At 42.8% G+C, this 27,603-nt stretch overlaps 1 protein-coding gene across 3 annotated transcripts in view; it reads left to right on the forward strand.

Moving 5' to 3' along the window:
* ZRANB1 (zinc finger RANBP2-type containing 1) overlaps window positions 1-27,378 on the forward strand; it is a 64,417-nt gene extending 37,039 nt beyond the window's left edge. For 2 of the 3 annotated variants that reach the window (XM_086681127.1, XM_025917968.2), the window contains exons 3-10: window positions 8,916-9,103; window positions 13,352-13,505; window positions 15,834-15,905; window positions 16,883-17,081; window positions 20,804-20,924; window positions 22,114-22,243; window positions 22,352-22,581; window positions 24,199-27,378. In XM_086681127.1, the coding sequence (XP_086537253.1) occupies window positions 8,916-9,103; window positions 13,352-13,505; window positions 15,834-15,905; window positions 16,883-17,081; window positions 20,804-20,924; window positions 22,114-22,243; window positions 22,352-22,581; window positions 24,199-24,417 (1,313 nt within the window). In that variant the 3' untranslated portion in view covers window positions 24,418-27,378. Of the gene's footprint in view, window positions 1-8,516; window positions 8,705-8,915; window positions 9,104-13,351; window positions 13,506-15,833; window positions 15,906-16,882; window positions 17,082-20,803; window positions 20,925-22,113; window positions 22,244-22,351; window positions 22,582-24,198 lie in introns of those variants that run through there. The other variant, XM_086681128.1, reaches the window with a different exon arrangement.
* Window positions 27,379-27,603: the final 225 nt, after the last annotated feature.

Raw genomic sequence — 27,603 nt, forward strand, 5'->3', positions numbered from 1 at the left:
AATCCTGGTAAAACATACGTAAAAAAGTTTTGCCATCTTAACCATTTTTAAGTGTGCAGTTCAGTGGCATTAAGTACATTCATATCGTTGTGCAATCGCCACCACCATCCATCTCTAGGACTTTTTTCATTTTGCAAAACCGAATTGCGTATCCGTAAACGGCATCTCCGTTTCCCCTCCCCCAGCCCCTGGCAGCTTCCATTCCATTTTCTGTCTCTGTGCACGTGACTGATCTCTGTGTCTCACATAAGTACCATCCTACAGTGTCGGTCCTTTTGTGACTGGCTTGTTCGATTTAGTGTAATGTCTTCAGAGTTCATTCATGTAGCATGTGTCAGAATTCCCTTACACTTATTTTTTAAGTTTATTTATTTATTTAGAGAGAGAGAAAGAGAGAGCTTGAGTGAGTGAGGGAGGGCCAAAGAGAATCCCAAGCAGGCTCCATGCTGTCAGCACCGAGCCTGAGGTGGGGTTCGAACCCATGCACCGTGAGATCGTGAATTCTAGAGTCAGATGCTTACCAGGCATCCCAGAAGTTTCTTCATTTTTAAGGCTGAATAATATTGTATGTATATACCACATTTTGTTCATCTGTCAACGGACACGCCAGTATTCTTGTTTCATCAGATTTAGACGTTATGTACTGACTTCTTGTAACAGCATGAGAGTTTAGTTCATTTTATTTTTTTTTTATTTTTTTTAAAATTTTTTTTTTTTTCCCAACGTTTATTTTTGGGACAGAGAGAGACAGAGCATGAACGGGGGAGGGGCAGAGAGAGAGGGAGACACAGAATCGGAAACAGGCTCCAGGCTCCGAGCCATCAGCCCAGAGCCCAATGTGGGGCTCGAACTCACGGACCGCGAGATCGTGACCTGGCTGAAGTCGGACGCTTAACCGACTGCGCCACCCAGGCGCCCCTGTTCATTTTTAAATAAAAGCAGAGCATGCTCATTGTAGACTATTTCAGAGATAAGAAAGCGGTAAAGAAAATAAGTTTATAGCTGCAATGTCTAGAGGAAATCTGCCATGTTTTTGTTATTTTCAGTTTTTTTACATTTATTTTTGTGTAATTGAAATTATATGTGTGTGTATATATAATTATATATATATATATATGCTGAACTTTACATTTTGAGGTAATTAACATGTTTTCATCTCTTACAAAATAAATGTGTAGTATGACATCAAGTTGCTGTACTCTCAGTTAACCTACCCCTGATTATTAGCCTTTGGGGTTATTTGAAAATTTTTTATTCGGACAGTGTTTTGGTGAGCAGAATTGTCAGCATTTCTAACTATTTTCTTACGTTCGCTGAAATGGGATTATATGATCAAATTATATGAACATATTTAAGGTACTTTGTGCATATTGGGGAATAGCTGCCTGGACAAACTGTCTGAATTATGGCCCATCGTGAGGGTGACTGCGTGGCCATATCTCTGCTGGGGCTTAGTCAGGGAGGCCTGCTGCCTTGTTTAGTCATTTGTAGTTTTCTCTTTGAATTGTTCTGATTTATGTCTTCTGTCCATTTTCCTTTGTGATTTTAGCAAGTTAACATGAAGTCTAAATAAAAATAATACACCAAAAATATGTACCAGTCATATTTGTTGCAAATTTTCTTTCTCCCCCTCCTCCTCCCCCTCCTCCCCTTCCTCCCCCTCCTGCTCCCCCCTCCTCCCCCCCTTCCCCCCTTCCTCCTCCTCCTTCGTGTGTATGGGGGGGGTGAGGGGGAGACTTATACTAATAACACTTTATCTTTGTTGTCTTACACAGTCTTTTAGATTAAGGTTTAAAATATTTTTCTAAATTTCATTAGTGATTTATTAAATTATTTTCCCATGGATTTGGGTGTTATACATAAAATGATTCTACATCATTTATCTTGAGGCTCTTTATTTTGATGTTTTTTACATCAGTATCACACTTTTGCTTAAATAATTATGGCTTTATTATGTATTTAAAAGTCTGACAAGGCAGATATTCAGCCTGTTCCGCCCTCCAGTTGCTTTCCAGAATTGACTTAGTTTTTATCTTTTCTTTGTTGGTCCATTTATTTACACATTTAGATATTCGTGGAGTGTGTTCCCAAGCACTGTGGAAGAAGCCATGGCTCTCAGCGAGCTTGTGCTCTGGTAAAGGAAGAAAAAATTCAGCAAGCCAGTATAGTGCGAGAAGTTCAGTAGAGGAAGGGCAGGGGTGCTAGAGAAGTATATACTCGAATCTCATTTGAAGATGTGGAGAGGGCTTCCAGGAGGAAGTGACATCTAAGCCAGAACCTTACACAGAAGAGGGAAGAGAGCTTTGATCTGAGGGAATGGTATGTGTTAAGACCTCAGAGTCAAGAGAGCATGGCCTGTCCATCAAACTGGTGAAGTTAGCGGGATTGATCTGTAGTCTGGGAGCTGCAGGTAACTGTGCAGGGTGATGCCAAACCTTTCCGGGCCTGTTGACCTGGTCAAGGAGTTTAGTTCTTAACATAGGACGCTGGTAAACATCTGGAGGGAGACTGCCTTAATCAGATTTGTGGTTTAGGAAGATCACTGGGATCATAGCGTGGAGACTGGATTGGAAAGGGGCAGCTCTAGAGGCAAGCCGATCGCTTACGAGAACATTACTGCAATCTAGGTGAGGGCGATTGCAGTCTTCACCTAGGATAGAGGCGGTGGAGATGGGGTGGGGATGTATTTGAGAGACTTTTTAAAAGGCAGGATTGATAAAACTTGGCAAATTGTTCGGGGGGCTTAGGGGAGAGGAGACTCGAGTTAAGAAAGATGTCCTGGGTTTTTTTGGTTTGGGCACTTGGGTCGGATCATTTTTTTCCTAAACGTAGGAGACGTCAAGTTGAGTTTTAGACATGATGTAGTGAGGCTGTCTACTGGGTTGTTGGATATTTGGGCCTGAAATTCATGAGGCAAATCGACCACTCTGCTTATGTGGATACTTGTGTGGCCACGAATGTTAACTGAAGCTGTGGAACTTTCTCTCGAAGTGCCAAATTATAGGGACGGTCTTCTTTTATACTTCCACCTCAGGACCTTATCAGGATGGACTCAGTTACATTTTAGCACCTCTTTCAATTTGATGACTGTCTTAATCCTATCAGTGTTTTTGGCTAGAAGAAGAGTTACATGGCTGTATTATGAACAGTGTAATAATGCTACGTGGCGTGAGTTTTTCCTTTTAGAAACTCTTTTACAACTTGAAAAACAGAGTGGGTTAGATTATTCAATAATCACTCCAGGCCTACCTAAAATAGTGTAATTCTAAAACTCCAGAATTGGTTTTACATTCAGCCAGGATAACTTGGCCTTGTTGCAGGTGAGATTTTTACTTGTAGCCAGAAAACTTTGGGGACTTGATTTTAGTGGTGGTTGTGGTTTTGACATACTGTTTTATATAATTGGAACCCTAGGTTTTTTGTTGTTGTGCGTGTGTGTGTGTGTGTGTGTGTGTGTGTGTGTGCGTGCGTGTGTTGTATGTATTGGAGAGAGTGAGACAGTGTGAGCTGGGGAGAGGGGCAGAGGGAGGAGAGAAAGAGAAAAAATTAAGTAGGCTTCACGTCCATTCTGGAGCCTGACTCGTGGCTCCCATGATCCTCTGACCCTAGGATCGGGACCTGAGCTGAAATCAAGATGCTCAACTAACTGAGCCACCCAGGTGCCCCTAGAACCCTAGGTTTTGAAGAACCTTAATATCCCCTCAGTTGACTCTTTTGGGCAATATTTTTGGTGACCTTTTTAATTTCAACTCCCATCCATCTTCTGTAATTTGTTGACACTGGCCCTCATCTCTGATCCCCTCCCTTCCCAAAGAACTTGGTGCCTGTTCATTTAGATCCTTCCATTGGGCTTTCAGCAGTAATGCTTTCTGCATGGCGAGATCTTCTTTTGTCCGAAGGGATCTGTTGATCCACATAGTTTTTCATGACTTTGGGGATTTGTATATTTCCACAGCAGTTGGGTTGTTAACAATCTGATCAGAGATGTAAAGACGTAAAAGCTCCAAAGTATAAATTATATTTGGTGCAGTTTGTCATGATTAATAATGGAACATTTAAAGGCCTTAATTAGAGATTATTTTGACTTCTCTATGACTGAATCTTTTATTCTAAAGAAGATGTTTTCATAACAATGAGTTTATTGAATGAATTGAATAGGCGTTCATCTTGATATAGTATAGATTAAAGGATTTATTTCCAATTTGCGATTTTCATTTTTTGGAAAAGGTTATTGTTCTGTAGCACTATTCTAGGAATAGAAGTGGTAAATTTTCACTTGCTGCCATTGGTTATTATGTGAATAATGCCTTTAGGTGGTGGTCTGGGCTGCTTACACTATTTCTGGGATTGACCCTGAGCTTGTGCCCACTCGAAGATACACTTAAAAAGTACTGAGGTCATTTTATTCAAAAAATAGCTCGTGTTTTGAGTACCGAAAGAGATTACTGCAAATATGAATATCTAAGCCAAGTTCATGATTGAACTATAGCCAAATGGTTAGGAATATACAGAAGAAGTATTATTGTGGTAGAGATTTCTTTTTATTATGCAAAACCACCTAGTGAGCTAAACTCTGGGTGGAGGAAAGCTACCCAGACATTGTAGCCAGCCGCGTCTGCACCTTTCTACTGACCATGGTAAAGGACATTGTGAGCATTACCACTTAAAACTAACTTTTCTCTTTAAGGGCTCCTGAAATTGTGCCAGCTGACTCCAAGTCCACCCTGACCCCACAGCATAAACCCTGCTGTGATGTCACAGCTACCATAGAACTCCAGGGTAGTGTTGAGCTGGCCCATGTGGGCTCAGGTAAGTCCTGGCTTTTTTTTTACCATTTGGCATTCTTTTCAAAGTTAGTTACCATTATGATTTTATGTCATAAAAGAAAATAAGGCAAAACTTTGAAAACTGTGCCATATATGGGGGAAAAAAATAAGTCTGTTTTCTAAACATCTATGAGCCAGCTCCATATTCTAACCAACGGAGTTCCATAGTAGCTGTGAAGTCCCCAGTTGAGTTACGACCTGTGGCTTCAAAGTATGTTAAATCCCACACCTGGCCCAGCTTGTAGAACAATATGAACTTTTATTTTTAAACTTCATATTTGTAACATGTAGTAACTTTCATTTACCTTTAGGTATTCATGTTTTTAAAAGGATATTAACCCTTTCCATTACCTGTAATTCTGCACCACTGCATATAGTTGGCTGTGTATTTCACTCAGTTTTGAATGTGTGTTGGTAACCATAGGTTAGTTTTATAAAGTTCATCTTCTCAGAAGCCTTCAGCTGTCCGTTCAGTTTGCCTTCATAGCATGGAGGAAGAAGGGACAGAACATGTAATGGTACATTTGTTAAGTTTAAAAAAGAAAACACGAGGAGAAAGATGTTTCAGTTGCTCTTGGAGGCTGCACGGGAGGTCAGTGACTAGGAAGGCATGTGCACATCACCTGTCTTCTGCTGGAACTTTTTCCTGGTCATTGTTACACCAAGTGAGATTTTACCACTTGGTTTATTTTGCTGTCTCTTCCTGCCTACCAGCTCTTCTCCCCTCTTCCTCCTTTTCTTTGTCCCCTGATTTTAGAGGTGGTAAAAATGTTATGTGAAGCACTCAAAAGACTTTTTGTAAGTTGCTTTGCGTATAATCGGATACTTTTTTCCCCCCTAAGTAGAAAACATTTGGTAGCTAAAACTTTACGTGATCTGAGTATGGGCCAGATCCTTTTAAATATCCCGTTTACAGTGAAAACTTCACCATCTGTCAAGAAACTGTCTAAACTTCAATCGGTAGCTGCCCTTGAACAATGTGTCATAAAGATAGTCCCAAAATTTGGACAGTTCAGTGACAGTCTCATGAAATTTGTAATAACGGTACTCATGTTTGTAGCTGAAAATTCACCGGTAACTGAAACTGTGAGTTCTTTATTACGGTTAATGACAAGAATGGAATCCTTTGTTCCCCAAACATTAGATAATAAAATATTTTTCTTCAAAACATTACTTTGTGCCTATACTTAAATTTGTGTTTTTCGTGTTCTAGAAGATGTGGAGGATTTTGTGCTGTGAAGAATAGAGAACAAAGTCTCTAATCTCTTCATTCCTGTTTCCTGCCCTCCTGGGTGTACTTCGTGCTGGGGGGGCGCGCTGAGGAGCGGCAGCACCCGGTCTGCACTTCAGTGGGCGGTTGGGGGCTGGCAGAAGGAGTTGTTTTGGTATTTGGATTCGGGCAGATAGAAGTCTTGGTCTTGTGTGTATGTATGTATCCGCACGATTGAAATAGAATTGCTATACCGTGCATTTCACTATTTGACATTCTGTTTATATTTAAAAAAACCAAAAACAACACTCTGAAGGCTGATTGGGAGATGTTGTAAATCATAATCCCAGAGTGCGCTGTACCCCCCCCCCCCTTTGATTATGCTAGTTTCTAATTACAGAAATCCCTCAGAAACATTAGCGAGGAAGTGAATTCTTAAGCAAGAATTTCTAAGAGGACGTTCCTCTAGATGTCTGCTGCACGGTGAGTTAGCTAGAACAGTGAAGACAGTGATTTGGAAGACCTTGCCGTCCTGCAGCCAGAAGAACCGAGTTGGTTGGCAGCCACCTTCGTCGGCGGGGAACACAACTGTGCATGTGTGCACGCGTGCCTAACCGGGCGTGTGCACGTGCTCCAGGCAGGGCTTCCTCTTTATCTTTTCACGTCTGTTGTTCTGTCTTTGTGGTCCTTGGGTTGCTTTTGGCAGAGCTTAGAACGTTTCTTATGTCCTAGAAAGAAACTTTATAAACTTCTATTTTCTTAGGCTAAAGCTTAAAACCTGTAAAAGGTGCAGTGATTCTGCAGGCACCTGGAAACTAGGACTCGAGTGAAAAGTAGTCGCCTTCACAAGGAGGTAATACATACACAAAAGGAAATGGCCTGGGGCATATTTGGTTCTAAAAAGATGAATGACATTAAATTATTGAAAAGGTTACAAGCTTTCTTTGATGATTCTCATCTGTTCACTAACACAAGTTAAGCAGAAATTTTAGTTTTTTGTGTACTTGATAACCGTAGATTTGTTTTTTATTTCAAGTAGGATTTCTGTGTCTGTTCTTAAGGCTCGCCCTTTGGAGAAGATTCATGCCAGCCGTATCACGTTGTAACCCTGATGACTTCTGTAGGGCGCTGTGCCTCCTAAGGGTGTTTCAAAGCCCCTTCTGTAGTGGAGGTGGGGGGTTACAGCTGCACTTAGGTGTTTCTGTTGAAGAAGGGATTGACCTACATTGCTGTGAAAATAAAAGTTCCTGTAAGGAGGTGTTCTCATTTGATACCTTGGATTCTTCACCTGAAAAATGTGTGTGTTGGCAGCGTGGTGTCCTTTTTCTGGAGAGTGGGTCTAGATTTGCAGAAAGGGTCTTTGACGGCAGAGTCTGAAAACTTTTGAAGCTGGCCTTTTATGGCCCACAGATGTGATGATAAAGGGCTGTTTTGAATATAGGAATCCTTTTTTACTGTCTGTGCTTCTCATACTGCCTAGCATAGTGGTTTGTGTGTCATGGGCATTCAGGGAATGTGGGAATTATCATTTTAAAGCTTTGATATTTTTATTTATATTTAATTTTTATTTATTTTTTTAAAATTATTTTTTTAAATGTTTATTTTTTGGGGAGGGGGAGAGAGGGAGGGAGGGAGGGAGGGGAGGCAGCACAGAGCCTGATGCAGGGCTCGAACTCACTGACCGTGGGATCATAACCTGAGCTGAAACCAAGAGTTGGCCGCTTAACCAACTGAGCCACCCAGGCGCCCCAAGATTTGCTCTTTTTAATAACTGGGAGAAATTGTTGCATTGTACCAGTCTGTTTTTCTCCAAGGAATAGTTCCTATTTCTCCAAATCAAGATGACAATAAAAAAATGCTTTTAAAGAATATGCTATGAATATTTTTAGCTGGTTTTAGCATTTTACCCAACAAATTTTTCATGATGTAACTTAGGAAACACTTAAAATTACTTGTTCCTACAGTCTTGGGGTGTGTGTGTGTGTGTGTGTAACACTGGTAAATTGAAGCTTACCTACACCTTTATTTTTTTGCCAAGGCTATTTATTATTCATAGATGTGTACTGTACTGCTTACTAAATAGGATTACTATCTTAACATTAATTTGTGTTAAGATTAGTAACGTGGTTTCATGGGAACAGAAAGTTCTTTATGGATTTGGACAAAGTGATAGTTGTTTCATCTCTGTCCCCCAACTGATTTGTAATGTTTCCTTTTAGCATATTTTTGTTCTAACTCAACTGTTTCAAGTTTTACTGTATCGATACTTAATGACTGTAAGGAAGACTTGGCTATGAGAGGTTCTGAAATCAAAATGTTGCTCACTTTGGGATGAGTACTGGGTGTTGTACGGAAACCAATTTGACAATAAATTTCATATTAAAAAAAATGGTTTTAATTGCTCTGAGTTGTTTCGAAGCTAACAGCAGTACGGAAGGCGCTGCATCTGTTTCAGGTTAGAGAATTGCAGTGTGAAGGGCGGGAGAGCCCAGAGCCAACAGGAAGCACATCCCTGTCTCCTTGGCTTCTGCAGAGGCAGGAGCACAACCTGTTGTGTCTTCTGTAAAGTCTAGTTTCTCATACTAAGATACTGATCTTTGATCCAGTTAATACATTCTAATGATTCCTCGAGACCTCACCAGAGCCTGGAGCCAGCACTGATGTGACGGTAAGTCCCTAAGTAGGTAGTTCTGGTTCTGGAAAGAAACTAGACAGGAATTCACTAATTTTCTTTACTATTCTTTTAGGACATTTAAATGTTGCCCCAGGGTCCAGGAATCCTAGAGAAATACTTAGAAGGGTTTAGAGTGAATGTAACAGGATACGCCTTTTGAAGGAAAATAGGATTAAACTCTTTTCTGTCTTGATGTTTGTTCTAGGGGTTGTAGAAGGTGATCTAGCTGCTATAGAAGCATATAAGTCATCAGGAGGGGACATTGCGCGTCAGCTCACTGCGGACGAAGTGCGCTTGCTGAACCGCCCTTCTGCTTTCGATGTTGGCTATACCCTTGTACATCTGGCTATACGTTTTCAGAGGCAGGACATGCTAGCAATATTGCTTACAGAGGTGAGTATGGCCATTTTGGTTAAACATTGTTTTACATGAAGGAACCGTGTTCATTAGTTTTCATTTTTGATGTAATGGTTTTCTAAACTGTTCTTAAATGTTTTAGATTTTTCTACTCCCTTTATAAGTTCACACTAAACTTGAGACTTCAGCAGCATATAATTCTTAAGGGTGTATGTTTTATTTATTTTTATTTTTATTTTTTAAAAATGTTGTAATGTTTATTTTTGAGAGAGACAGGGTGCGAGTGGAGGAGGTGCAGAGAGAGAGAGGGAGACGCAGAACTCAGGGCAGGCTCCAGGCTCTGAGCTGTCAGCACAGAGCCTGACGTGGGGCTTGAACTCACAGACTAACGGACTGTGAGATCGTGACCTGAGCCAGAGTCGGCCGCCCAACCTGCCGAGCCACCCAGGCGCCCCAAGGGTGTGTGTTTTAAAAACGGGACATTTTGCCACGATATCTGAATCCTCTCTTGGATTAAAAAAATGGTAGGATGTGTCTTTCATTCATTTCATTCACCTGATATTTATCAAGTACCTTCTGTGTGCTAGGCACTGTGTTAAACAGGGATGTAATTGGGAAGACGCTGGCTCTTCCTTTACCGAGTCTCCAGAAAAGTAGAGAAAAATAAACTCTATACAGTCATTCTGTATAGAGTGTGTTGGCATAGATACGAATGCCAAGTGCTGTGGGAGTACCTGAGAAAGTCTTTCGGGGTATCTCAACTTCTCATGGAGAGCAGGTAACATTGTAGTGGGGGTCTGAAGGAGGAGAAGTACTTAGCCTCGTAAGTGGGTGGAGGAGAGAAGGGAGTTGAGGAAACCGTTTATTTGGAGGCCCTGGTGGTGGTGTTTGTGGTGAGCTCAGGAATCTGCAGAGCTGCTCAGCATGGCCTTGGGAGTGACCAGATCGGTGTTTTGGCTGCTGTGGATTGGAGAGTGGAAGCCTCGTTAGAAGGGCACCGTGTGATGCTTTCGAGGGCTCTGCCCTTACGGGGGTGCAAAGAAGTGGGTCCATTTGAGAGAGCTGGTGCTGATGGAGTCAGAATCAAGGGGACAGACTGGATGTGAGGAGTAATGGAGAGGGAGGGATCAAGTTGCTTCTGAGCTTTTGGCCTTAGATAACAATACAGATGTCACAAATGATTGCAAATGAACGATTCAGGATGCGACCACATTGTGCAGGTAATTCTTTTAATTATAAAGGAAATGGAGAAAAAGTGTAGAGAGATCAGTTGTAGATTGTGATTTTTGCCAGTATAGGTCTTCTCTGGTACGCTTATACATATTCACGTACTCAGATTTGTCTGTATGTATTTGGGAACCATTGTGTACAAAGCACTGGGTGGGGGGGGGGGATCAAGGGATATGAAGGTTACCTGGAAACATGGTTGAGATGGCTAGCCATTGTTTAGTGTGGCGAGGGTCAGGTGACACCAGAGGCACCTGATAGAGGAGGGGGAAGGGCTTGAGAGATAGCCACGGTGTAAACAGGGGGCAGGCCTACTGCGGATAGGTTAGGGGAAGGGACAGTTTGAAAAGCAGCAATGTGATTAGAAGGACCAGTGTTCTGGAACAGGGGATGGGACAGTTAGAGGTACTTTCTGTGGTATCTGAGGTCTGGCTACATTTGCGTTGTATATTGGCAGAGTCAGTGTTTGGAGCAGTAGTCGCTGGTGGTGGCAGGAGACTGGATGGAGAGGGCAGCTGTGAACCAAGGCTCAAGTCCGTAGGGGGTTCCTGGGCTCCGAGCCCTCAGGCTGGTAGAGGGCTGAGAACGTTGCAGGGCTGTTGTAAGCCCTGGCCTCCTAAGAGCACTCTGGGGACTAACAGTGGGAAGGCACTAGAGCCCCAGGGTGTTTGTTATTTACTGCCTAACAGAGCACCTCAACTTTGCTAAGCTTTAGTCCACAAACCGCTGTTTTCTCCCACAGTTCCGGAGGGTGAAGAGTCCAGGAGCAGCCTGGCCGAATGATTTTGGCTCAGGTTCTCATGAGGTTACAGTCAAATGTTCAGAGCTGCCGTTGTCAAAAGGCTTGATGGGGCTGGAGGATCTGGTTCCAGGCACACTCACATGGGTGTCGGTAGGAGGCTTCTAACCTTGTCACACGGGCCTCTCCGTAGGACAGGGTTCACCCAGAACAAGTGATCCAAGAGACCAAGCGCGCGCCTGTGATCCAAATGGAAGCTTCAGTGTCATTTAGATACAACCTAATTTAGGAAGTGACGTACCATCCTTTTTGCCATATTTGGGACACAGAGACCAACCGTGGTGCACTGTGGGAGAGGTGGAAGGGGGGTGGATTTCCAGGGAAATAACCAAATTGGTTGTGGAATTTAGTCTCAGTGGAATAGACACTCCAGAGGACGTCACTGAAAGGGCCAGTAGGGAGATTGGACTTAGGGAGGTGTCTGCAGAGAGAGGACAGAGCCAGATACTTTGGGGGATGAGAACAGGAGAACATTATAGTTTGGGGAGATATGTATGTGAGGCAGGGGTTTTAATTAGATATTAGGCCATAGACTCTGTTGATAGTGTGGTGGAATCTGTGGGCTCCCTTTCAAAGTACTGTTTTTAAATGCATAAAATAAAAAAGATCACAAAGGAAACCAGTTATATTGAAATAGTAGTTTTTCAGAATATTAGCTTTGTGACATATAAGGGAATGCATTTTAAATCTAGGCCAGCGGTTAGTGAAAATGAAGGATGAAAATCTAATGAACATTTAGGTTCACAGATCCTTCCCAACAAGTTCACGTGCTCGAAGGTAAGGATTACTAGCCTAAGGGGATAGGGTTGAAGAGGCTAGGAGACCAAGGGGTAGGCGACAGGGTCCGGGGCTGAAGGACGGCAGTGGGAGGAGGATGCGTGACCACCCCCCGCTGTAAGGTTCCCCTTACAGGAATGCGGGGTGTTCGCAGTTTTCATGTCACAGATCAACTTGTTTTCAAAGAAACCGTCCCAGGTTTTGGAACAGGGCAGAGGACTAGCAGATTAGAATCAGCTGTTTTTGAATTTATTTTGGGGTCCATTTAAACTGTTACTTGAGAAATTGTTATATTCTGAAAATATTTGATACTTCATTTTCCATAATTGGAGTGTCACATAATGATTGGATTTATGGAGTTAAGAGGTAGTGAGAATTTCATTGTTACTGGTAATCCTGGCCAGTAAAATTTAGAAGCACTGAATTTTCATGTAGGATTTTTCAGAATACGATGTCTGATGCTTGTGTTGGTGCAGGGTTTTTGAGACCCTGTTCACTTACCTTAATAAAAATTACAATTCATCGTCCCCATATATGTAGATGACATTATTGGTCAAACTGTGAGTGGCTTATTGGCAGATCTGCTCCAGACCCCACTTGTGACTGGAAACGTTCGTTTGGGCAGGTTGTCCAGGTCAGAGGTCAGTGGTTGTGGTCTGGTGACTGGCTCACACAGGATTCACGCCAGACTCCCTTCCTCTGTAGAAGATACTCACCTTTGATTTCAAAACTCTTTGTATGCCGAGTTTTTGAGCTCCACAAAGGCATGCGGCTTAAATGTAAAATATCTCTGCTGCTTTTGTGGCTATCCATCATTAAAAAGAAAAGGAAGGTTCTAGCCATCTCCTTGTTTAGAAGTTCTCTGTCGGAGTGCTCACTACCTACATCACTGCTCACATTTCATTCCTGTCGGGCTAGACTTCGAATGTTTGCTGTCTCTTCCACACTTAGAGAAGCCAGCTGCTTTTTTTTACATATTCAGAAGTATAACGGATGGGGAAGGATTTGAGGTCAGTGGGAACTAACCCTTCAAAAATGTCATGCTTTCCTTATTCCACGTCAAGGTGCTTGAAATATTCTTACTTAACCCAGCGGGAGAAGAGTGTTTGCACTTTCCTCTTTCTCCATGAGCTGGAATTTCCTGTTTTTTAAGAATGCTTTTATTGGGGGCATGATGCTTAGTTTTACTTAGGTGGTTTTCTGTCCTCCCTCCCTCTCCCTAGGATGAACCTTTGTGAACAACACCATTTTACATAAATTTTATTTCCTTGGGAGAAATTCCTAAGAAGTAAGTTTCCTCCTGGAAAGTTGTACTGAACCGTACTTCCACTGGTGAGGAAATAGTGCCTAATCTATTTTAAAATGAACAAAATAACACCCTGAGTTACGGGGAAGGTTTGGTCATTTCTTTTAAATACTGTTGTTTTCTGCTTACATTAATGTTAAATGAGATGCAGAGGAAAGTTTCTTTTGTATTTAAGGTGTCTCAACAAGCAGCCAAGTGTATTCCTGCAATGGTGTGTCCCGAACTGACAGAACAAATCCGGCGAGAGATCGCTGCCTCTCTTCATCAGAGAAAGGGGGATTTTGCTTGCTATTTTCTCACTGACCTTGTAACATTTACGTTGCCAGCAGGTAACTCCAAATTTCAGTGTGAAAAGAAATGTTCACTTCATTATAATTGTTTTTGTTGGGTGTGAGTGAAGTGGTTTCTGTTAAAGCAGATAACTTAGCTACTATGTGTGCATTTTAAATTGCTTGACTACCGTATTTATCCTGGAAGTGACCAGTCCAGGGGCTCCTTGTAAAACTTCAGCTTTGGATCTGGTAGGAAGATAGGGGCTGATAACCACTGATTTCGGTGTGGGCCTTAGATGTTTCAAAAAATCTGTTTTAGCCGTTTATTTTTCTCTCCAGTTTTACTTTAGGATATTATCAGTGTACTTTTTTTTTCTTACTCATGCCTATTTTAAAATTACATAGGCATTGGCTATTGGTATCAGGAGATAGGATTAGAACGTGGGCTTTTGATGGGTGGAGTCAGATTTTTTGAATCGAAGATACTGGCATTCTTTTGAAAGTGTCATTACTATGTTCTTCACTCATTCTATTAATTTCTACCGTGTTTGGGACGCAGCTTTTCATTTTTCCATTCAGTGACAGTTGGAAGTGTCTTCCGGGATCCTTTTGGTCATTTGGCGTTGAATAAATGCACCAAACACCAAAAGTTCCTAAAATAAAGCTTCCATCTTGATTCTATGTGTCTTGAGCTTTTATATAGACATAAACACGGGCGTGTACAAATGGTAGGAGATCATCACTAAGACTTTTAAAATCAAATTTCACTTGAAGTGCACTCTGTATATTTAAGCTTACTCTGGTGATGTTTAGATTTTTACTCTGACTTGAAAATAGCTTAAAAAAAATTTTTTTTTTTAAGAATTTTTAAGGGGAATGCTTTTTACTGTAGACTGCTCCATTAGCAAACTGAACAAACCGTAGAGAATTTGAGGAGGACGACAGAACCAGAGATCTGTGTGCCAAAAATTAATGGTTCGTTCGCTTTTATGAGAAGATTCTGAAGTCTGAAAACAATAGGCCTGAGCAGAGGTTGAGAGTGTGGGGAGACCAGGGCAGATAAACATTTGTATGTGGTTGTTACTATTATCATTAACTTGAATATCAGATAGCCCTGCTCTTTTTTTTCCTTTTATTTCAGTTTTAATGAGAGAGAGTTGTCATTTACTTGTCAAATATTTAATGTGTCTGTTGTGATTTCATCCTTGCACAAATTGTGAAAGGATTCCCCCCATCTAGTTCATTAACACACCCACCATCCCATGTTTATGTATCTTTTTTCCATGAGAACATGTAACTTCTAGCAAATTTCAGTTATACAACACAGTGTTAAATAGTTACCATGGTGTTTCCTTAGGTCTTCAACATTATTCATTTTATAGCTTGGAAGTTTTTGTACCATTTTACCAATTTTTATCTTCCTCCCTTGCCCAAGCTGTTAGTAACCTCTTTTCTACCCTGTTTCTATGAGTTTGACTTTTTTTTTTTTTTTTTTGTCTTGTCTTTCTCTGGCTAATTCCACTTCACCTAATGCCCTCAAGGTCCATCCATGTTGTTGCAAATGGTAGGATTTCTTTTTTTCACCTGGCTGAATAATAACCTGTCATTTTACACACACACACACACACACACACACACACACACACACACACACACACTCACACCCCACATCACTATTCATTCATCCATCGATGGACACTTGGGTTGTTTCTGTATCTTGGCTGTTGTGAGTAATGCAACAAACATGGGGGTTCAGTACCTCTTCGATATCCTGTTTTCATTTACTTCGGATACACACATACACACACACTGAAGTGGGATTGCTGGGTCAGATGATACTTCTAACTTTTTGAGGACCCTGTTTTAAGTGGTGGCTACACCAGTTTACATTCCCACTGACTGTGCACAAGGGTCCCTTTTTACACTTCTTTACCAGTATTGTCTCTTTGACAATAGTTATATGCAATTATTGGTCCAGATATACTTTATATTATTTTTAGGTAGACAACAGTTTTGATAATGAAGTACAGAAAGAAAATATTTTACTTTACATGTATGCACACACATTACACATGCATGTTTTTTAAAATCTATATTTTTTAATGTTTATTTATTTTTGAGAGAGAGAGTGTGAGCAGGGGAGGGGCAGAGAGAGGGAGACACAGAATCTGAAGGAGGCTCCAGGCTCGGGCCCATGAGCTGTGAGACCATGACCTGAGCTGAAGTCGGACATTCAACCGACTGAGCCACCCAGGGGCCCCTATGCATGGTTTTTAAAAGAAGCTATCCGACCGCCTTCACTGACAAGGGAGTTATTTTAGAGGAAGTTTCAAATTAAGTTACGAAACGTAAGAAAATCTTTTAAGTCTGTTTTTTGATTTGTAGATATTGAAGACTTGCCTCCAACAGTCCAAGAAAAATTATTTGATGAGGTGCTCGATAGAGATGTTCAGAAAGGTAAGTGTGGAATTAATGAGTGTGATTTAGTTTAATTTCCCTAAGCTCTTTGTTTTCTAAGGTTTGGAGCACTTCAGTTGTATGGTTGACTTGTTTTATTTTTACTTTGATTGAAAACATAAAGTCCCTCAGTGTCACATTGTGACGTTAAAAATGTTCATTCTGTCGGGGTGCCTGAGTGGCTCCGTTGGTTGGGTGTCCGACTCTTGATTTTGGCTCAGGTCATGATCTCATGGTTTGTGGGTTCAATCCCCTCATTGGGCTTTGCGCTGACCGTGCAGATGGAGCTGCTGGCAACCTCCCCCCACCCCCGGGCCAGTCCGCTGCTCATGGTCTTTCTCTATCAAAATAGATAAACATTTAAAAAAAAAATGTTCATTCTGTCAATTTTATCTCGGTAAAACTGGAAAAAAGAAAAATTACGAATGCTTATTCATGGCTCTTAACTGTGATACAGGGAATAAATAAAGGTATAAAAATGTTTCACCATGGTTTTCTACTTCCTGTTCTAGAATGAGTATATTTCCATATTAAACATTTTTAGAAAATAAATTGTAAAGAACTGAAAAGTTGAGAAAAATATTGTAGAGCCACGAGATGTTTCCACTACTCAGAAGGTTTATATTTCAATTGATCAAAATTATTTACGTGTTTAATAGTAAATTACACATAAACTTATTAATACATCTACAGAGTGGGTTCTTTCCTCCAGTGAATAGTCCTGAATTGCATAGGCATGAAAACAAACATGTTATTTTGGGGCATTTGGGTGGCTCAGTCGTTCAGTCTTTGATTTGCGGTTTGTGGGTTTGAGCCCCAAATTGGGCTCTGTGCTGACAGCTCAGAGCCTGGAGCCTGCTTCAGATTCTGTGTTTCCTTCTCTCTCTGTACTTCCTCTGCCCGCCCCCCGCCCCCCCCCCCCAAATAAACATTAAAAAACAAAAAGAATGGACTTGATATTTAAATTCCTTATACAGAGTTAGAAGAAGAATCTCCAATTATAAACTGGTCTTTGGAGTTGGCTACCCGTTTGGACAGTCGACTGTATGCGCTTTGGAACCGGACCGCAGGAGACTGCTTACTTGATTCAGTGCTACAAGCTACCTGGGGCATTTATGACAAGGACTCGGTGCTTCGGAAAGCCCTGCATGACAGCCTGCATGACTGTTCACATTGGTGAGCTGGCACCCTTCCCTGTTTAAAACCAGGCGTGCTCCTGTTGAGTCATTTCCTTACAGTGTTGGGGTAGTTTTCTCCTGTTATATTTCCTGTGGAAGCTAGGCAGGAAAAATTTGACTTTGTACATTGAGACATTTGGAACATTTTGATGGCTTTTATACCTTTTTGCTGAGCTTTAGCATAGAAACATTTAACATTGCAGTAGTAGCCTTAAATAGTGATAAGGTCTTTGCCCACATTTTTAAGTATTATGATTTCATAGTTGTGTTTAATATTGAAAAGATTATGTTGGTATTGTATTGTGAGGTTTTTTTCCTTAGGGACATAGTCTTCAGACCACATATTATTTTGCACATTTTGAAATCCATAGAAAAGTTAAAAAATCAGTGCAACAGACCCCAGCGTTCCTTCATTGGATTGCCCAATGGCTAATGGTTAGCCACGTGTGCTTCGTCTCTGCATGTGTAAGCACTTCCCTTTGCTCATGAGTTTAAGTCATCACGATGCTTTGTACCGGTCGGTATTTCAGCATGTATCTTTGAAGAACAAGGATATTCTCTTACCCAACCATATCCTCATTACCACGTCTAAGGAAATCAGTAGTGTGGGGCACCTGGGGGGCTCGGTCAGTTAGGCATCCAGCTCTCAATTTCACCGCAGGTCATGAGCTCACGGTTCTTTAGATTGAACCCTGAGGTGGGCGGCGTGGAGCCTGCTCGGGATTCTCTCTCTCCTTTCTGCCCTTCCCCTTCTCACGCGTGCACACGTGCCGCTTTCTCTCAAAATACCCTGTACCATGACCCTGTAATTCAATGTACGGTGCATAACCCATCTTCCAATTATCTCAAAAATGCCCTTTATGTATACAGATTTTCCTTGCTATCCAAAAGTAGCATTTCTGTGAAACCTTTTGTCAGCTTTTGAAATGGTGCAAAGCAAAGATCCAGCGACCATTTTGTAGCCGTGAAGGTCCTCTTCAGATTTCGTTTTGGCAAAAACAGGTGCTAATGTAGGTCTTTCATAAAAGTGAAGGGGCGTAAAGTGAACTTGCAGATAGTGGGGGGATCCTGTATATGTTTTCGTTTTACCCTGTCATCCAGTCAAGTATATAACTAGTCTTGAACTGTAAATTCACCCACTGGGGTATTAATCAGTGGAAATGACGACTGTGCTTGTGACTCACAGTTTGGCTTTATACTGACTTGACTTACGATATCTTCTTGGTTCTGTATATACATCGTCTCCATGAGAAAACTGAGGCCAAAAGAAACTTAAATTAATGAAAAGGTGCTTTTTTTCTCTTACACCTACTTGAATGCTGACAGAGTAATGATAATGACCTTACTCCAAATAACTTTATTACCCTAGTATCTCTATATAATTTTTGAGCACTTACTAGTTGTGAATTTTGTTGTCAGTATTTAGGGATTACGTGAAGTCCATTAGAATGTAAACTCTGAGAACAGAGGTTTTGTTGTGTTTCATTGTGGAAGATGTAGCGCCTCCAATAGCGTGACACATAGTAAGTGTGCAGTAAACGGTACTGAATGGAAGCACTCTCGAGAATTCGAAAATGAGAGCATCTGAATAATTTCCTTGAGAGCGAAATTATCGATCAAAGCATAATAATGCAATAGAGGAGAACTTTGAAGTCACCGAAAAAAAAAAAAAAACTAAGCTCCCTGGCTGGCAAACCTAGAACCTTCCCGATTCAGCGTATAATACGTACAGGCATACCTCAGAGATACGTGGGTTCAGTTCCAGACCACTGCAGTTAAGTGACTGTCTTCATAAAGTGAGCCAAAGGAGTATTTTGGTTTCCTCAGTGCATATAGAAGCTCATGTTTACAGTATCCTGTAGTCCGTAGTCAGTGCTATAGCAGTAGGTCTTAAAAAAAAAAAAAAAAAAAAAAAGCCCTGAGCATCAGTGGAACTTTGAGTGAGTCATAGTCTTTTTGCCGGCGAAGGCTCTTGCCTTGATGTTGATGGTTACCAGCTGATCGGAGTGGTGGCTGCTGAAGGCCGGGGTGGCCATGGCAGTTTCTTAAAATAAGATGCCAGTGAAGTTATCGATTGACCTTTCCTTTCATGAATGGTTTCTCTGTAGCGTGCGATGTGATTTGATGGCATTTTTCTTAGAACTTCTTTCAAAATCAGAGTCCGTCCTCTCAGAGCCTGCCACTGCTGCATCAACTACGGTTGTCATGTTCTAAATCACTCTGTTGTCATTTCAACAGTCTTCACGGCGGCTTCACCAGTTTTAGATTCCATTGCAAAAAACCCTTTCATCGCTCATCCATGAGAAGCAAGTCCTCATCCGTTCCAGTGCTGTCACAAGATGGCAGCAGCCTAGTCCCGTCTTCGGGCCCCCCTTCTAGTTAGTTCTCTGCTGTTTCCACCACATGTACAGTTAACTTCCTCCACGCAAGTCTTGAGCCCCCCAGAGTCCTCCGTGAGGGTTGGAATCAACTCCTTCTGAACTCCTGTTGCTATTTTGACCTCTTTACATGAATCAGGAATGTTCTTAATTGCATCCAGAATGGTGAATCCTTTCCAGACACGTTTCAGTTTCCTTTGCTCAAATCCATCTGAGGAGTCAGTGTCTATGGCTGCAGTAGCCTTACTTCAAATAATGCCTAGAAAGTTGAAATTAGTCCTTGATCATAAGCTTCAGAGTGGGTATGGTGTTGTCAGGCATGAGAACATTAATCTGGTTATCTCCATCAGAACTCTTGGGCGAGCAGGTGCGTTGTCAGTGAGCAGTAATATTTTGAAAGGAGTTTTATGAGGGGTAGGCATTAATAGTGGGCTTAAAATATTTCGGAAAGTATATTGTAAATGGACGTACTGTTATCCAGGCTTTGTTGTTCTTTTTATAGAGCAAGAGTATATTTAGCACAGTTTTAAGGGCCTTAGGATTTTTGGAACGGTCAGTGAACATTGGCTTCAACTTAAAGTCACCAGCGGCATCAGCCCCCTTGACAAGAGAGTCAGCCTGTGTTTTGAAGCCAGGCACTGCTCCTCTCTAGCTATACCAGTCCTAGATGGCATCTTCTTCCAGTAGAATGCTGTTTCATCTGCATTGAAAATTTGTTTAGTGTAGCCACCTTCGTGATTTTGGCTAGGTTCTCTGGAAAACATGCCATAGCTTCTGTATCACTTGCTGATTCGCTTTGCACTTTGATGTCTGGAGATAGCTTCTTTCCTTAAACCTCGTGAACCAACCTCTGCTAGTTTCAGATTTTTCTTTGCTACTTTCCTCACTTCTCTGAGCCTTCATCGAATTGAAGAGCATTAGGGCCTTGCTCTGGGAGCGACGTTGATACACCTAGTGAATACGTGGGCTATTTTCCAGTCTGTTGTTTACACAGTGACCCAGTAGTGCGTTCTATGCATTAACGTAAAATGGTAGTGTCTTTGATTGTATCCGCAATCTCAAATGATTCCGAATGTTCTATTTGTTTTTGAACTCCGTCAGTCAGTAGTAGACATTTGAAATGAATTGATCTCATTATTAGTGTTTAAAGTTCTGGTGAGAACATGTTACGTGATGTCTGCTGGTAGAGCGTAGGCATTTTTGATGTGAAAATAAATGGCAAACTGGGGAAAATTAATAGAATTGTTCATCTCTTTACATGAATTGCTTAAAGACTACATTAAATGGCACATTAAACGTACTGCTTACAGAAGGCTAATTGTTTACTGTCTTGCCGTTTTAGGTTTTACACACGTTGGAAAGATTGGGAATCGTGGTATTCTCAGAGCTTTGGTTTACATTTCTCCTTGAGGGAAGAACAGTGGCAAGAAGACTGGGCATTCATACTGTCTCTTGCCAGCCAGGTGAGAATGCCGCGAGGCGTGTTGCTTCCGTGAGAAGTTGGCTGCGTGTTCTTCAGTCCCTTGATGTACACGCGGAAGCCAGATTGCAGGTGGCTTGGGAGGAGCAGAAGAGTGCTTGGCTTGGCAGCGGGTGCCTTGGTTTCTGGTCGTGACCGTGGTCTGTCAGCTGGGTGACCATACGGGAGTCCTCCTGCAGGACAGAGATGCTACTGTGTGTTTCGCAGTTCCATTGAGTGACAAGACGAAAGTTGTCCTGTGATGATCGTAAGGGCTTACGTAGCCTTTTCAGATTGCTCTTCATATATGTCGTCGTCTTAGAAAGGTGGCATTAGGCCCGTTTCATCTACCTACTAGTTCCGTGTCCGAGGGGGCACCTAACGAAGATCACTGTGCGGTGCGGCAGGCACTCCGGTCCCGGTGCTCTGCTGTCGGGCCCACGGGGGGAGGTGCCATGGCCAACAGGTGGAGCTATTTGTAATTAACTTGGGAATGAACTTTTATAAAAATGAATTGTGCATGGTCGTTCCTCTCGGGTTCTGGCTTTCAAGCTAGTTTTATTCCACGAAGCATGTTCAGTATAGCGAACCGGAACATTCAGAAACACACACAGGAGACCATTCCTTTTCTTTGCAGAGAGCACTGTGATTTATTTGAACCCTGTGAACGAAGTACCTTCTGTCACAGTGGCTGTTTTACAGCTGTGACGTGTACTTTCTGAAAACGTGTTGTCCCATTTGTTGTCGGGCGGTGGGCCTGTGTAGTCGTCTTGAATTAGGCGGTGCTGCGTTTTAAGTTTGCCTGAAATAGCAGCTCCTCTTTTTACTTGGGGAGGACCTCGTCGTGGGTGCGGGTTTCGCAGGGACCTTCCCCAGCGGGTGGTCACCGTGCACCAGGCATCCCTCGCCATCTGTGGCTTTTGTTCCTGTGATCAGTATTCACCCCAGTCTGTTGGCTTCTTGAGTTTGGATAGTGAAAGATACCTGTATACGTACGCTTCGCAGATTTCCTTTATGACTGCGTTGGAAGAATTTGCAGAATTTTATGCTCACTTAGCTTGACGGTGTTATTTAAAAGAAAAAAACGGATCTAGCGCACGGACGGGGAGGAGCTCTGTGCTCTGCACATCAGTTTTCCTGGGTGGCAGTGAACGTTTTAAAGAGAAATTACTTTTTTATTTTACTCCGCACAGCCTGGAGCAAGCTTGGAACAGACGCACATTTTTGTACTTGCACATATTCTTAGACGACCAATTATAGTTTATGGAGTGAAATATTATAAAAGTTTCCGGGGAGAAACTTTAGGATATACTCGGTTTCAAGGTAAGCCCTTACTCAAGTGTATTTTGTATTTTAGAAGTCGCCTTCTGTAGGATACGCTTTGCAGACCAGTCCCAATGACCCTGTTGTGCTGGTCTTTCTTCCCTCCAGGTGTTTATTTGCCTTTGTTGTGGGAACAGAGTTTTTGTTGGAAAAGTCCGATCGCTCTGGGCTATACAAGGGGCCACTTCTCTGCTTTGGTTGCCATGGAAAACGATGGCTACGGCAACCGAGGTGCTGGTGCTAACCTGAACACGGACGACGACGTCACTGTCACGTTCTTGCCTCTGGTGGACAGCGAAAGGAAGTTACTGCACGTGCACTTTCTTTCTGCTCAGGAGGTGAGAGGCGCGTCGCTCCCATTGGCTCCTCCAGTAGCGTCTGTGCCGCAGCCCGGCCCGGGACACCTCTCCGGTGGGGTGTTCCCTGTCTGTGCTGCCAGCGGAAGCTTCTGATTTGGCCGTAGTTAGTGTCCCTTTGTGTAAATACAGGTCAGCCAGACTTCGAAGTTTACCTTTTTTCAGCTGTGGGGTGGGTTGTGTTACGTGGAGATTTCAGCGGTGACGCGAAGACAAAAGTCCCCTGCACCCTCCCTCTCAGGTAGCGAGGAGCGCTGAGGGCAAAAGTAGAAAGACGGGGGGAGGGGACAACGGGGGACTTGGGCCTGGTGATTTAAATCGGGTGGTAACCAGGGGCCCCTGGGTGGCTCAGTCGGTTGAGCATCCGACTTCGGCTCAGGTCAAGATCTCACGGCTCGTGAGTTCGAGCCCCGCATCAGGCTCTGTGCCGATAGCTTGGAGCCTGGAGCCTCCTTCCGATTCTGTGTCTCCCTCTCTCTCAAATAAATATATAGAAAACATGTTTAATCGGGTGGTGACCAAAGGCATCTGAGGAGGAGGTGACCCTGCCCGCGAGACCCGGAAGAGGAGTCTTGCAGGATAGGGAGGACGAGGGTGGTAGGTAGAGGGGGTCGAAGGGCTAAGGGATGGCAAGGGGCTCACTCAGCAGCAGCCTTTTAAAGCCTTGGCTTTGACTTTGCAAGCTGGGAAGCCAACAACCAGCTTGCCCAGTAGAGGAACACCAGCTGCTCAGTGTGGAGATGAGATGCCTGGGCAGCGGGGGGAGCGGGAGCCCAGGTCGGAGGGTGTTGCAGATGGGGTGGGGAGTGGAGGGAGGTGGAGACCCAGGCAGGGGTGATGGTGAGGATGCGCAGAAAGAACGCTCTCAGAAAACGCACATTCTTACAAAAATTATTGGTCTTTTATTTAATGTACTAGTCATTATTATAAAACTGTTATAATCACATTAAGAAAAAAATTAATAGACCATAATTTTTATCACTTCTTTCTGTAAATACTGAATAAACTTACCTTGTCATGTGTTTGAAGCTGAGACTTTGTTTTTCTAGCCTTTTCTTTGCCACCATAGGTTTATTAGGTTAACATTTGGTTTTTCCTGTTCTGGCAAACAAATTAACCTATTACTAGATGGTTCTTCCCCTCGAGGTCTTTTTCTGCCAATTTTCCTACTGAATTTTTTTTTAAATGTTTATTTTTGAGAGAGAGAAGAGAGAGAGAGAGTGAATGAGTGAAAGAAAGAGTGAGCAGGGGAGGGGCAGAGAGAGAGGGAGACACAGAATCCGAAGCAGGCTCCAGGCTCCGAGCCAACAGCACAGAGGCCGATGCGGGGCTCGAACTCACAAACCGTGAGATCATGACCTGAGCCAAAGCCCTGACGCTCAACCCACTGAGCCACCCAGGCGTCCCCGCCACTGATGTTTTTCTGTTTAACCGTAGGAAACTGGGTTTTAATCGTAAAATTGACAAGAGGCTGAAACCATGTGAAGTTTGTTGCTTTGACCTTTTCATCAGTAATCATACCAGCTATGTTTCCATGCATTTTTCCTAGCAGGCCTCTGATCTGTGATCCTCTCTTCCCTCTTCACATCCCTCCAAAAGCTAGGTAACGAGGAGCAGCAGGAGAAGCTACTCCGGGAGTGGCTGGACTGCTGTGTGACCGAGGGCGGCGTGCTGGTGGCCCTGCAAAAGAGCTCTCGGCGGCGCAACCACCCGCTGGTCACGCACATGGTGGAGAAGTGGCTTGACCGCTACAGACAGATCCGGCCTTGTACTTCCCTGTCTGACGGAGAGGAAGACGACGACGATGAAGATGAATGAAAACAAGACCCAAGAGCAGAAGACCAGGGTATCGGCTCTGCGGCGACCCCAGAGCTAGTGTGGTGCGCGCTCCCGGCGGAGTGGGGGGCGCCGAGGGACCCAGATGTGGCTGGACCTGCCGGGAAGGGTGTCTCTTGTCCACACCCGGTGGAGACGACGAATCTGCTGCGTGAGGAGACAGAGACCTTTGTTTGGACTACAGTTTGTAAAAAAAAAAAAAACCCTAATTTTATTAAGACAGAACTTTTTTCCTTTCAAATTGTAAATCTGTCTATAAATGTAACGCATGTGGTTGTGTAAGAAGTTGTGTAATAGGACAAGTTGTACCAGCATCTTCATATTATCGAGACGTTTTTTTCAGCACGGGCACCTCCAAAAGCACATGGCAGATGACTCTTTGTTCCTTCGAGATCTTCTTTTTTAAGTAGAACCCGACATTCTACTTCAACCTTAAAAGATCCACTTTACGTTGAGTCTCACTAGAGCGCATTAGAAATCTGGAAACTTTTTGTACAGATTATCCACAGCCACACGTAAAAATAAAAACAAGCTTTTATTTTATTAATAATTTAGTTCCTGTTGTGCCCCATAAAATGAAACCAAATCTTCAAGGAACAAACTCTGCAAGGAAGAAAAGTAAGGATTGAGGGAACTTCATACAGACGTCATTCCCTTGTTTTGGAAAGGGTTTGGGTTTCTATTATTTTGTCCTTTTTAAAAGCTCCTGATATGCCCCTTTTCGGTATTCAGGCATTTATTCGTTTGGAAAAGTGCCCTTAAAATGAGGGTTCTTCCACCAGAGTCCACACGGCAGTGTCCTCGGGAACAGTTCCTCCCTGGATGTCAGGGAAGCGCTCGGGGCGCAGGCCCACACGTGATTACGTCAATTGTGTGAAATTCGCTCACTTGATTCAGTTGACAATGTTCTCCCAAATTGCCATGCAGAGGCTCTTTGGAATGCTTCCTTTTATCATCAGCTCTGCTTTCGGCCAATTGTGTTAGGGAGGCATGCCTTTGCTTGGGCTAATTGGGAATCAGTTAAGCATAGAATAAAGACTTAAAAATGCAGTAAGGTGGTAAATGCATTGTATAATGAATTTCTCACAGCAGTCTGAGAATTTGTGCATGTTGGTTAATTGTGGCCATTCTTATTTAAAAGTTCAAACTATAATCTTAGATAGAAATTTTTTTATAAAAAGTATTATTTGACCACTTCAGGTATATGTTCAGTACTGGGTAAAAATTTCAGACCTATCTCAGGAGCACAAAGACTTCGTGTCCTGATAAGCACTTTGTAGACTATTGACGTGGCAAAGGAATTTGGAAAGAACCCCCCCCCCCCCCCCCGCACACGCTTCCTTCCCTTTGATGAAAAGGCTGCGAGAAACCTTTAAATACTTGTTTTCTTCTCAGTTGTTTAGATGGTGTTTGAAATGTGCACAGCCTCTAATTTGATGCTGGAATACTAAAAATAGAAAAACACCCAGGAGATGTCCTTTTAGTTCTTTCTCCTCTCAGAAATGTCCATTGAAAGATACTCCCAGAACGAAGGATCACTTTTGCTGTATGCTCAAACTTGCCGGAAACTCTTGCAATTTGATTCCGTATAAATGAAATGTGATGTAATAATGGTAAATGTCACTGTTCCAGGTGGGTATGTTTTCCTACAGATTGACTATGGTTTACTTTCATTTTGGTCAGTAATTTTTTAGAAGGCTGTCTGACTACTTAGCATCTCTATAAACTTTTCTCCGTACGTAGGAATAATTCTTCAGTGGGCACAGATCCTGTTCTAGTTGCTGGTAAGCACACTGCCCTCCCAATTGAAGAAGCCAAAGAGAAATGCTTGAGAGAGAAGCATCTAGTCACTATGGTCTACACTGCAGTCAGTGCTGTCCAGAAAGCATAGGCTTAGTATTTAGCCTGTGTGTGGTGGTCTGCTGAGTGGTTTCCCCTGAGGTGCCTCTTTATTTATTTATTTATGATCAGTGATCCCGACCACACCTAGTTTAACCACACCTAGTTTAACAGGTACAGCGTTCTTCCCTGTGGGAAAGGTAGAGGATTGCATTTCCTAGGCTCCAGGCAGGGACAGGGCTTTAAATGGTTTTCATAGCAGATTGGCTGGAAGAGGCCAGAATGTTGGTGAGTCAGTGCTAGGTTCAGCTCTTGAGCGATTAAATAGCCATGGCTGTCATCCCAAGATGAGAGTACGCGGTCCTTTCTCAAAGGTCATGTCTTGGTGGACTCTGGACAGTAATACCAGAACTGTATGGAATTAACTTTATGGTTTGTTTTGTTTTTTTAGGGAGAATACAGTGTGGTGTTTTCTGTTCTAATTAAACAAAACCTAGGTGCACCACGGACTGGAACCGGCCTTTTTGTTTCCGACTCTAGGCTCACCGTGTCCCAGACTTCGTCTGTGTTAAGGGAGCACTGCTCTCTTTAGGCAGGTGGGGAAACTCGTGTGCACGTGTCACGCCCTCGTTGCCAACATCCTGGTTATGACGAGGATGTTCAGCTCCCATTGGGTTTCCTGGGGTGGTGGGTCAGTTACCACGTGCTCCTGCCTGTCCAGAGGAGGCTGTTTTAATGTGATTTTTCTGGGAGGGCTGAGATGGGACCACCACCTTCACCCGAGTGAGGGAGGTTGATGCTTTGAAGACACCCTTTTCTTAACGGGAAGGGAGCGAGAGGGAGTTTGGTACCTGGAATTGGACTGGAGTGGTCGACTAGTACTTGCACAGGCCACGAGTACAAAGGGGTTTAATGCTAGTCAAGAAGGAAAATCCTTTACATCTAAGTTCTTAACAGATGGGAATGACTGATGTTACCATTTTGCAACATTTCTTTGTAAATATCATTTAAAAGAATTTTGAGATTCACTTCCCTTCCTGCATTAATGCTTGAGCCAGGTAATTTTGCTTTTGGGCAAATTAAAAGCAGAACTCTCTAACTTGACCAATTTTGTTTCTTGAATCGAGTTAGTTCCATCTGAAGGATGGCATCATCTGATAGCGATGGGCTTCGTAACGTGAGGTTTTGACTTTTCCCGGGTGATCGTCCGCATTCTTGAGTCTGGTTATGAATAGGTAGAGAAGGAAACTGTTCATCTTTGAACCCTGCCTGAAGTAACAGGAATCGGAAACTGGCTGATCGAAAATGTATTTGCTTTTAAAACATCTC

Source organism: Puma concolor, chromosome D2, assembly GCF_028749965.1.
Source record: "Puma concolor isolate L17-30 chromosome D2, mPumCon1.1.hap2, whole genome shotgun sequence".
Taxonomy (NCBI): Eukaryota; Metazoa; Chordata; class Mammalia; order Carnivora; family Felidae; genus Puma; species Puma concolor.